Here is a 12,662-nt window from a genome sequence, read left to right on the forward strand (position 1 = left end):
ACCAATTAAAAAGTTTTTTAAAACTTAACATTTTATGTTACGCAGTTAGATAATCAGTTAACATCTATGTGATTGTTTAGGATGCCTTTACTGACAATCACGTTTTAGCACCAACTTTAAAAAACTACAAGGCCCCCAGTTCTTCGCCAACAAGGAGACTGCTGCCATCTAGTGTTCTGACGGATGCTCTTCCCCCTGTGGCATCACACACATATCAAGAGAAGTGTGATTTTTAGTGACAATATGACTAAGTTATCCAATGTATTAAGGTATTTAAGAGGCTTTAACAAGTTTTGATCATATCAGGGTTCATTGTACACCCAACATCATTAAGGCTGAATAACATACAACTTTTGGAGCAACATATGCTGCCATCATAATGGAATCCTTTTCAGTGAAGGCCCCAATTATTTCAGCAAGACAACGCCAAGTCACGTTCTGATTCTTCTGTTTTATAGTGGTGCTCCAATGGCCTGCCTTCAGTCCAGACTTATGACCTGTTGAAACATTTTATGCTTTGTCTCAGTCCATATGAAATGAGTCATGGCCTGTATCTTGTATATCGTTTTTATTTGCATGACAGTTGAACTTTTACTTGTGGATGCAGGAATAAACTGTTCACTTTGAGGAGTCTTTAAAAGGTCTGCTGCGCCCATGAGGTTATTTCCACTACAGAAATCTGCAAGTGTTTAATGCACTCAGTTTCCAGAGCCCAAAGATTACAAAGCCTGAGTTCAACATGAGAAGATGCTGAAGACATTTGCTGAACGCCCAAGTGCAACGTGGAAACTGGATACATTCCAGTACAGAACTAATTCTATATTTTTGAAATTTTACCCATGGAATGAGTGCGAGTGTGCATGGTTGTTGGTCTATGTGTGGCCCTGTGATAGACTGGTGAGCCGTCTAGGGTGTATCCTGCCTCTCGCCCAGTGGCAGTCAGGATAGGTTTCAGCTCCCCCAACCTGCATTGGATTAGACGGACAGAAAATGAAAGAATGGATAGATAGATAGCTAGATAGATAGATAGCTAGCTAGATAGATAGATAGATAGATAGATAGATAGATAGATAGATAGATAGATAGATAGATAGATAGATAGATAGATGAAATTAATGGATGGACATCCCAGTGTCCCCTGTGGAGAGATGGTGCATCACAGCCCGCTGCATCAACGGCAGCCTGAGTCCTCTGTCAGCGACAGAGCAAAGGTTGTTTCTGGGACGGAAACTATGCTGAGGACCCACCCACCTACAGGCAGCTATCTGTTCAGCCCTTCCTGGAACTGACGTTCGCATCTGAAAAGTAAGTTACCCACTTATTTTAGGACTGTAACGTCGAAAAAAAACCATCCCTTTTTATGTTGCAGGTTAATTCCAACTAAACTTCATTAAGTTTACCAGCTTCCTTTGGTTTTAATTTCGTCATTACGGGATGTAGGAAATTACCTTCGCCTGATTAAACAGTTGGCGTCGCGCTGTTTTACGGTTATTCAGAAGCAGCAAAGAGACCATTTTCTACATTTAACAGTCATGAAGGCCGTCTTACACTTTTCTAAATATATATAACGAGCCTACATTATGTTTGCCTCCGTCTCTTAAATTGGATGCTAAATGCTAAACAGTAACTTCGTCCCTTGGTATTATGTAACATTAACGGACCTCCGTGTCGGGTTCCGCTCTTTAATCTCACGATATATGTTGGAGTGAAATGCCACATCATGCCCTATTGCATGCAGTCTTTGTACAGCGCGTTAACTTGTTATTGTGGCGGACTTTACGGAACAAGCAAAGCTTCCTAGCTAGTTGCTGAGTTTAAATCACAGGGCCTGTGATGCTCTGTAATGGAGATTTGCCTCTTTTCAGTGCTTTTCCCTTTAAATTGTGTTTCTATTTATCATAACTTTACAAAGCGACTGAAGCACGTAAGAAGATTTTAAAATCTTTGGTGATTTCTCGCTTTCTCGTGTTTTCAGAAAATCATCTGGATATCATATATCAAATACATGGTCAATGTTACGTGATGCAAACAGTGGTATTTACGATAACACGTAAAAGCCTCACGTGTGCTTGAAAGTATTCAAAGCAGTAGTGATGGGATTTTCGGCTCTTTTTCGAGATGCGGCTCTAATGGCTCTTCTTAAGGCTGATTCTTAAGCCCCATACACACACGTCGCTGCTATTTACAGGCTTTACATACAGGCTATACCTGTATGTTCATCTCGGAATCCGCCCACATCGCATCGCTTGTACTCGCTTGTACTCTCCTCGCCTACTCGCCTCCTCGCCTCGCGTGAACACATAGACATTCTATTGACTTCTACTCGCTGAGCGAGTAAATCCTGTCAGACTCCTAACTGAACTTCTGACCACACAAACAAGAGCCGAAACTCAGACATCAGCTGTCTCATCCAGGGCCGTTTCTAGCTTTGTGGGGGCCCTAAGCAAGATGCTGTTTGGGGGCCCCTAGTTTGTCAAACTACAATGAAGAGATTCCTAACCATTTAGATGAAACACTAAGATCTATTACACTTCATGAGCAAAACAGGCTAGAGTTTAAATTAAACATCTTAAGTTGAACCACTCAGGCAAGTGAAACTAATAAGAATATATAATATAAAGAAAACAATAAATAAAATATTTTGAGTTTTTTTTAAATATTAAACTGTAATGTACAGCGTCCCTTTAAAGATTGTACCCAATTACAAAGTAGATAGATACTTTATTGATCCCGAAGGAAATTCAAGCATCCAGTAGCAGACATAAAGCAATAAAAAATGTTTATACAATTATAAACACTTTTAAAAACAATCTAAGAATTAAAAAAACTATTAAAAAAAAAACAGTTTAAAAATCTAAAGTGACCAGTGAAATAAGACCAAAGTGAAATATAAAGTGACCAGGGAAATACAGAAGCGCCATCACTTAAAGCTGTTGTACATCCTGATGGCCAGAGGAACAAAAGAGTTTTGGAAGTTGTCACTTTTAAGAAGTTTCTGCATTTATCTACACATTGTACTAGTTAAAGTAATAAAACTAAGAATAATGATCCAATGCCACAATATTCTAAAATAATCAACAGGATGCCTAATATTTGTATATCACTTAAAAAACTAACAGTTGAACATTTCTAATTAGAGGCCTATAAATAACACACCAAACTTAGTAAATGAATCCTAAGTAATGCCAAAATCGTGTAAAATACCTTAGAGACAACTTCCACTGAACAATGACAGAGCAGGACAACAACGTGCCTCCCTCCCTGCTAGAATCTGAATAAACTGGAGTCAGTCAGTCATTTCCGTGGCAGGACTGACTGTCATACTCATCTTATATAAGCCAACTTTCATGAGGCAAACACTGAAGCTGAGTTTATAACGAACAAACCCCAGCCAGCTACACAACATTTATCCGAGACTAGCTAGCAGGACAAATAAACACAAAGGTGGGACAAAAAACGTCCCACCTCCAGCTATCCAGCCCACATCACCCAACACATGCCTTACCGTTGTCCTCAGGTCGTTTTTCTTCCTCCATTTTTCCGCGCCACTAATATAACTTCTTTATGATGCTATTACGGCGTTTGTCTTGTTAACTTTTCTTGCTTTTTAGGGGAATGATGGGTAAATGTCAATCATTCCCGTCACACCTGTTGGCGGCCTGCTACGCCACTCAACGTGTGACAGTGCTGTACTTTACACAAACTCTACACACGGTCGCCAACATTTAGTAGATTTTGTTCATAACTCCAAACGCTAACCAAGCCTAGGTTGCTGACGTTAGCTGAGGTTAGCTGGCAGCAATTTTTTTTACAACCTTAATTTTGGGGGCCCCCGCCAGGTACTTGGGGCCCTACGCACTCTGCGTACTCTGCGTATGCGGAGCGGCGGGCCTGCTCTCATCTGTTCTTTATGTTGCATAGTCAACAGTGGACTCTGATTCTTAAAGGAAACAAGCTGAAAAGCATACGAAGAAAGCATACACAATGCCACCTGTGGTGTCACGTCAGCAGAGGCTGGCACATCTGATGCGGAATGAATTTACTCTGCGTGTAGAACTGTATATGTATCTCAGAGCTAAGCGTCTGCGGCAAAAACAGAAGAGATGGTGGATTGTTCGTCCTTTGCAACAAGACGAACTTTGTCAAACGTTGTCCCAGTGTAACTTCATAGACGTGTTGTACAGATGTTTGTAGAGGCGCATCCTCTCGGTCACCGCGGTCTCTCCAGTGTTAATTTTTTCTTTTTCTTGGTCAGGTGTTTCGAAACACGACAGAAGCGAAAAGTTGCTTCTGTCGTGTTCTATTTGGCATTTTGTACTGGATGTTCGTTAATATTACTCCGCCACCGCTAAGAAAATAGTGCGAGCATGAACGAGCTCCCACTGAATTTGAATCCTTTTACACTGAATTTTGTTTTTAGAAATTGATTTTTTTTTTTTACACAGGTTTTCCAAATTCAAAGTCTGATTTTGATGCTGTAAAAATTCAATATTAGAAGTTCGTATTCAAACTCTGATGGCACAGATTCAGAAAAACTTCCATAAACATGAACTCAGTTATTGAATGCACTGCAATGTATTCATCATATGACTTGGATATAGGCATATGGAAGTGGTGAGTAGTGGTAAGTATTTTCCCTAATTTTTTGTGGAAAAATTTGGATTTTTGCTCCATACCAGATTTGAGGAGCTCATTCAGCATAACTTTTAGGAGAATATTACAAGATAATAATATAAGGATAATAATGATTAATAACAATAATAACGTATAAGTAATTTATGAATTTATTAATATTAATAATATAAATGTAATAAGAACATATTAAAAGACATAGGAGTGGAAGAAGCGATTCTGTACATGCTGCATCGTCCATATGCTGATCTGGATGTGCCTGGTTCATATGTGAGAATCATGTTATTTGACTTCTCCAGTTCCTTCAACACCATACAGCCTCCCATACTGATAAACAAATTCTAAGTATGTGTGTGCCCCCCTCCCTCACATCGTGGATTATAGACTATCTGACTGACCACAGTATGTCAGGATGGGGAGATGTGTTTTGGCTCCTTTCCTTTTCACCCTGGACACATCGGACTTCAGGTACAACTCGGAGTCCTGCCACATACAGAAATATTCTGATGATATGGCTGTTGTGGCATGTGTGTGCGGTGGACAGGATAGAGAGTACATTACATTACATTAGGGTCATTTTGCAGACGCTTTTATCCAAAGCGACTTACAATAAATGTGTTCAACATTGGTAGGCATAAGAACTTCAGGTGGGCAGTGACTCAGCTGTCCTCATTCCACCATTGGGGTGCCAGAACAGAGAAAACAGGGACCTTGTGGAGTTCTTCAATGGCTAGACCAAAAAGAACTGTCTGCTCCTGAACGCCACCAAGACCAAAGAGCTGGTGGTGGACTTGAGGAGATCTAAAACTCCATACCAGTCAGTCTGAATTGATGGAGGGGAAATAGACTGTTCAGACTGGCAAATACCTGGGGATGTTGCAGGATAATAAACTGGAGTGGTCTGCCAACATAGAAGCAGTGTACAGTAGGGGCCAGAGCCGTCTCTTCTCCCTGAGACTTCTTCTCAGTGCTGTGGTGGAGCAAGATGAGGAGGAAATTATATTCTGTTTTGGAGAACAATAAACGTCCAAATTTATTCAAACATCCAAACCAACCTACCAGAGATGTACAGGACAGTCCAGTGGACCTGGATGGGGGTGGGGTTTGAATTTTGAAATGTGAATTTCCCCCACTGGGAGATGAATAAAGTATTTTTCTATTCTATTCTATTCTATTCTATTCTATTCTACTCAGATAAAAAAATATATGGGTTCCTTAGATCCTAAAAATGTTCCACATGAGGGTCCATGGACAAACATGACTATGCAGTGACTATCAAATGCACATTATAATGACTGTCCACAATTTTGTGTCACTTCCAGATTCTGAAGATGAGTTACCCGGGATACCCATCACAGTCGGGCGGATACCCACCACAGGCAGGGGGCTACCCACCACAGGCAGGGGGCTACCCACCGCAGGCAGGGGGCTACCCACCACAGGCAGGGGGCTACCCACCCCAGCCAGGGGCATATCCACCCCAGTCAGGTGGCTATCCGCCGGCAGCAGGTGGCTATCCACCAGCAGCAGGTGGCTATCCACCAGCAGCAGGAGGCTACCCTCCAGCAGCAGGGGGCTACCCACCACAAGCAGGCGGATACCCTCCAGCTGCAGGGGGCTTTCCTCCCCAGGCTGGTGGCTACCCTGCTTCAGCAGGAGGCTTCCCTGCTCAGGCAGGTGGATTCCCCCCACAACCTGGAGCAGGTGGCTATCCCTCTATGCCTCCAGCAGGTGAGGCTGCAAGAAATAGGCTGTAGATAAAAGTAGCCAAAACTTATATAAAGTACACAGAGAGAGATTTTTTTTCTAGAGCTAAATTACATTTGAATTGTTATGCCTATATTTACTTTGCAGGTGGAGGCTGGGGTGCAGCACCAGGCGGCTATGGCGCGGTACATAAAATCTTATCTCTTCACTTCTGAAGTGCCAACTCAGAAAATAACATGGACTGACTCAGGCTAAATCTTTTGTTTGATTAAATCGTCTTCACCAGCCCTAGTTTAACCCCATTTGTTCTATATGAAGTTTTTCACCCTGTATTAAGTGCTTACAGTTGCCCTTTGTTTGCAGCCTGGAGGAGCTCAGCAGGGATACCCAGGGGGCCCCACTCCAGGCCAACCCATGCCAAATTACCCCGGAGCCCCTGCCACTAACCCCTCGATGCCTGGATATGGAGGTGGAGTTCCATCCAACCCCCAGGCACCAGCCATTTCTGTAAGGTGTACTTGTCCTCATCCAAGAACTATCTTAAACCTCATACATATAGTGCACTTAGAATGCCCCTATTTTTTTTTGTTGTTTAGAAAGGATACAGGGGCTCCATTCAAGATTTCCCAGGAGCTGATCCACTAAGGGATGTTGAAGTTCTCCGGAAAGCAATGAAAGGTTTTGGTGAGTAAATATAACCTGAGTGAGCTCAATCCATCAAATTTATTTTCAATCATTCTGCCCATTCCCTTTTTACACAGTATTAGATCATGCTAAAAACAAAATATCCTGAACAGGCACTGATGAAAATGCCATAATCGAACTTCTGGGGAGTCGCACTAACAAGCAGAGGGTTCCGATGGTAGCAGCCTACAAAACTACTTATGGGAAGGTATGTTTATGAAGTTAGATTGTTTTTTTCCTACAGCTGAAATTGTTTTTCATTATCCCATTTGGAAGTTATGTCTTAGCTGACCTTGCTCTCATTGTTTATTGCTTTTGTTTCCTAGGATTTAATCCATGATCTCAAGTCTGAGCTCACTGGAAACTTTGAGAATCTGGTCGTTGCCATGTTGCACAGTCCGTCGTACTTTGATGCATCCGAACTCAGGGAGGCCATAAAGGTTGGAAGATCACGCGGCTGTCTCATCGCTCATGCTTCAGTTGTGGTTGAGTTGCATAAATCACACTGTTTTTATTTTCCCCAGGGTGCAGGAACCGATGAAGCTTGTCTGATTGAGATTTTGTCGTCACGTTCCAATGCAGAGATTCAGGAGATTAACAGAATCTACAAAAATGGTGAGTTGATTTAGGCATTTACACCCAGTAACTTTCTGCTTTTTTTTTATTAATTTTCTGAAAAAAGTCTAGTGAAAGCTGAATGAAAGTCCTCTTGAAATTTGAGTTCTAAAGCTGTTCAGATCTCCTACTCGATCCTCAGCAATACATTACATTAGGTTCATTTTAGCAGACACTTTCATTCGCGGCAACTTTCTAGTGAGTAACGCAGTGGGAGCAGTGTGGGGTTCGGCACATTTAATTTCTCTAGTAGCTGATTAAGTCACTTATTAATCGTCTGCACTATGGATTATAGAAAATTAGAAATTTCCACAGTTAAGGCCTCGGTATGGTTCTCCATCGCTATCCGTCAATCTGACTCCGTGGTCACTAAACCTTTCGAAGTTCTCCGTCAGGATGTCGGATACGCAAGGCAAGTCACCTCCCGATCAGTAGGGGTCGCTACGTTAGACGACCCAATCTCGCGACATCTATCGTGAAAGTCGTTGATTGATTGTTTACCTTCCGGCTCCGTTCCACTCCTCACAGTGAACGATGGCGACCGAGAGAGAAAGACTGTTGTTGGAGTTGGAGCTTGTTGAAATTGAAATGCAAATAATTTTGACCAAATGTTGACCGGCCACACAGTAAACTATTTTAAAAATGGCGGTGTTGTTGTTCTGAGAGGAAGGAACTAAACCGGAAAAGTGATTCCGGAAATGATGTTGTTAGCCGACCAATCACAACCACAAAGATAGGAAGTTTGGCCGACGCACGCAAGCCACGGAGAGCTTTCCGTAGACGACCATAAATCAGGCTTTACAAGTCAAGTTAAGCTTGGGATCTTGAGTTTCAAGATGTTCTTATTTGTTTTGAGTAAATTTGTTTGATATGAAAGAAGGGAATGGACAATGGATTTTTAAGACATAAACAACACAACATGAAATTAGTGTCCTAATATAAGCCCGCCATAATTTCAGAGTATGGGAAGAAGCTGGAGGACGCCATCAGCAGCGACACCTCTGGTCACTTCCGCCGGCTCCTGATCTCTCTTTCTCAGGTAATCTCCTGCACGTTTTACCCCTGGTTTGCGATCCGCTCCTTCAAACCGATGGTCAGCTCGCCTGAAATGAAGTCAAGCTTTGACCGTGCCTAATGTTTTCTGTTTTTATCTGGACCAGGGAAATCGTGACGAGCGTGAGACTGTGGACATATCTGTGGCCAAGCAGGACGCTCAGGTACTGGTTTAAAATCAGGTCCTTGTTTTGTTGTTGAAACGTCTTGAAAAGAAAATGTGAAAACCTGATCATCAACCTCCAACGCTTCCACAGAAACTATATGCTGCTGGTGAAAACAAAGTGGGAACTGATGAGTCTCAGTTTAACGCCATCCTGTGCGCTCGCAGCAAGCCTCACCTTCGGGCAGGTGTGTTGTTTCAGCAATGCTACACTTCTACAAACCTTTTCTTCCTGCCTCCCCAGATGACTTATTCTTTGTTTCATAGCTGCCATCGCAGTGATCTATTTGCACAAATGCCTTTTTAATGCTTTTTTTTTTTTTTTTTTACATCAAAATTCTAACCGTCTTGATTTCTTGTTTGTGTTTTAGTCTTCCAGGAGTACCAGCAGATGTGTGGGAGAGACATCGAGAAGAGCATCTGCAGGGAAATGTCCGGAAATGTGGAGTCTGGCATGGTGGCTGTGGGTACGTTTTATGGGTGTTGCATCCAAACCTCAGGCAAAAGCAAAGTAGCTTTCCAAAAGCGTGCAGAGAATCGGACGGAATTACATTTAAGACAGGCTTTTCTGGAAAAATGAGAAAATAAACCAAATAATGGAAGGATAGACAACAGATTGAACAGTTCTCTAAAATCAGCAAAGCCTACTCTGCAAAACTTGATGACGTGGTTGAAAATGCGCCCCACTGCTTAGACTCAAAGTAGACTCTAAATTTTTTTTTTTCATCTCTTCGAACAAAGTTGAACATCTACTATCATAATTATTTCATTTAAATTGCCCCTGCTCGTATAATTTTAAGTTAGAAGGTGTGACTTTGAGAAGAGGTTTGGCGAACTTGTTCCTCAAATCGAAAAATGGGAGCGATTACAATTTTGCCTCCATTAATCTGCACGATAATGTAGATGTCCAGTCGTCGTCATCTTGTCTGCGATCTGTTTGATATCATCATTCTTTTCCTCTTTTTTTTAGTGAAGTGCCTCAAGAACACTCCTGCCTACTTTGCAGAGCGGCTCCACAAGGCCATGAAGGTGGGCTCGCTTTATATCTTTATGTTCCACCCTAATTAACAAACCACTCTTTTCTTGCTCTTGTGTTGTGGAGGGGAGGATAAGATGACACGGGTCTGATGTCACATTGTCATTTGTTAACAGGGAGCTGGGACCAAGGACAGAACCCTGATCCGTGTCATGGTGTCCCGCTCTGAGGTTGACATGTTGGACATCCGACAGGAGTATGCGAGGGCCTATGGAAAGTCACTGTACACTCACATCTCGGTGAGTCTCTCCAACCACGTCCTTTTGACTGACACTTCAGTTTCTTTTTCCTTTTTCATTTTTTTGTGATGCATGTTGTTGTGTTTCTCAGGGTGATACTTCTGGAGATTACAAGAAGCTGCTGCTGAAGCTGTGTGGCGGCAGCGACTAGACAGGAAGGAAGATGACTTCCCATCGGGACATTATACCTGTCCACGCTGAAACAATGTTATAGGACCTTTATATCATCTCTGATGCATGCAGCTAATGTCAGTGTTTCAGACAGCTAAAGCAAATCAATATTAATTTAGTTTACTACAGTAATGTGATTTTTGCTACAGTAGTAGATGCAGACGATGAATGACCAATCAAATTTTCAATCTAAATGTCTGTGCCTGAACGTTTCGTGCATAGTTTGGTTTGAATTATTTTACTACAGTAATTATACAGTAACGCTTATCGCTTAAGTTCATATTTAAAATATAAAAGCAAGCCCTGAACCTAAATTCTGCTTCAACTTGCAGGTATCGATAGAGAAAGGCTAATCTGGGGCAACAGCAGTTACACAAAATAAGAACTTAAGAAGCAAATGTGTCATTTAAGTAATATATATACAATATAGCACATATCCAGTGAAGTGTAGTTTTACCTTACTGCTAAAAAGTTTAACTGCGTGTAAGCATTAACAAAGCTGGTCACGATTATATTTCAGGTCATTTTTGAATGTAAGGCATGAAGACCTGCAAGAGGCATCCCCTCTTTGTTCTAACAAACTAACTAACTAACTTTTGGCCTGCTTGAAAGTCTATGCAAAGTAGCTTTTAACATTTCCAAACGTCATTGAACATTTACAGAAAATAATACCTTTCACTCAGTGCAGAGAAGCCAAAGTCTAAAAACGGATGTTGTTGTGCCTTTTGTGATCGCTGCTGTGTAAACTGATGGAGCTGGTCTACAATCTTACTGGCATAGCAACCAAAATGTCATTTCACATTGTTCATAAACATGTTGTTCTCTTTGCCATGCATGGTGTCCTGTTTGCTGGTTTGTGTTTTACTACCAGCAGAGGGCTCCCGGCTCACATTAAGTGCCATTTTTTTACCTTTCAGTGATCATTTTGCCTGCTAACTTTTGCTTTAAACTAAGTAACTATGCCACGATCGTCCTTGTAACCGAAAGATAGAAAGTCAATGAATGCCTTTTTTCAAAACACTCACTTTTGATTTCAATAAAAGACACTTTGGCATATCTGGGTCGTCCTTATGAAATGTGATCATGTGTTTTTGCATGAAGCACTGACTGGGGATTTTCTGCTCCGACTCGACACACAATGAGCAATTTGCATTTCAAAGCCGGCCTCCTTTGCACCACCTTGGTCTGTATTACATAAAGCAAGTCAACCCCCCCCCCTCTGAGCATCACAAGCAGCATCCTCTGTTGCGAGTAATGTGGCTTACATAAGGGGTGTGCATGTTCATTGCTGTAAAGTCTGAGAAGGCGAGGAAAATGCTCAGGTATGCTTTACAACGGCAGTGATACAGCACACTGAGCTTTTCTCCGGACTATAAATAGATTCTATAATGGAGATGCGGATGTCCTAAAGTCTCCTCTCTGTTGTGTTCGCTTGCCTCAAAGTGCAGCCTCAGAGCCCCAGAATGTGCTGCTGAGACAAATTACTTTCTCGTACACTTTTCTAACTTTCAGATTTCTCATTTCGACTCCCAAGCAAAAAGACCCCAGAACCCTGACGACAAAGAGTGATAAATTTTTGATGTTGGTCTTTGTGTATTCTCTCTCCAGCCAAGACTTTGTGCTGATACCTCCTGAAATATAGGTCAAAAGGAAATCAGTTGGGGCCTCCCATTCGGCTGGCTTTTACTTTGACAGACTAAACAGGGCACCTCTCCTTGATTCTTGTTTCCAGACAAAGTTCTTCAAATATTAACATCTGGATGCGATTGCAAAATGTATCCTTTCGGGACTTTGGTCACGCTGAAGCGCACCAACACAAATTTGCCATCTCATTGGAAATGTCAGACATATACATATGGGAGTTATGCCGGTCAATAGGAGTCTGTCCACGTCATCAGGACTAGTGGGAGAGAAGAACAAGCTTTTATTAGATCTGAAACCATGGTAGCTTTTTCTTCTGTAAAATGTCAATTTATAGAATTTTTTTGAAAGGTTTATTGCAGAAAAATTTTAGTTTGACAACAAAGTAGGATATCTTTCTAAAATTTCGTTCACAGGTTCACAGGACATACCAAACGCGATATTAATGAAAAACCTAACTTGTCTATCATGTCGCATTTTTATCACCGGCCTCTGGTGTTAATTGTGTCTTTAAGACAATCAGGAAAAGTTTTGGCTGAATTGTTGATTTGCAGTGGATTTTCTCCCGCTGTCCAATGAGGAATCTGCAACTAAGCGACATTTGGTTGCCAGGGCCATAATCCTGCTTTAAATTTCATGAGTCCATAGAAGCAAATTACAAATGCGGGGATTAGATGAACAACACATAATGAGATGTAGCTGCAGATATCACTATCCTGCC

The 12,662-nt window shown here is 41.7% G+C and overlaps 1 protein-coding gene across 1 annotated transcript; it reads left to right on the forward strand.

The window, feature by feature from the left end:
* The first annotated feature begins 1,197 nt into the window (after positions 1-1,197).
* anxa11b (annexin A11b) lies at positions 1,198-11,356 on the forward strand. The gene is made up of 15 exons (XM_075456741.1): positions 1,198-1,305; positions 5,955-6,363; positions 6,487-6,524; positions 6,703-6,846; positions 6,936-7,023; positions 7,137-7,231; positions 7,350-7,463; positions 7,548-7,638; positions 8,598-8,677; positions 8,799-8,855; positions 8,949-9,042; positions 9,226-9,321; positions 9,825-9,883; positions 10,007-10,129; positions 10,221-11,356. Exons 2-15 carry the CDS (start codon positions 5,964-5,966, stop codon positions 10,278-10,280), a joined length of 1,539 nt encoding a protein of 512 aa, XP_075312856.1. The 5' UTR covers positions 1,198-1,305; positions 5,955-5,963; the 3' UTR covers positions 10,281-11,356.
* Positions 11,357-12,662: the final 1,306 nt, after the last annotated feature.

The sequence above is a fragment of the Odontesthes bonariensis genome, chromosome 23, assembly GCF_027942865.1.
Source record: "Odontesthes bonariensis isolate fOdoBon6 chromosome 23, fOdoBon6.hap1, whole genome shotgun sequence".
NCBI classification, from domain to species: domain Eukaryota; kingdom Metazoa; phylum Chordata; class Actinopteri; order Atheriniformes; family Atherinopsidae; genus Odontesthes; species Odontesthes bonariensis.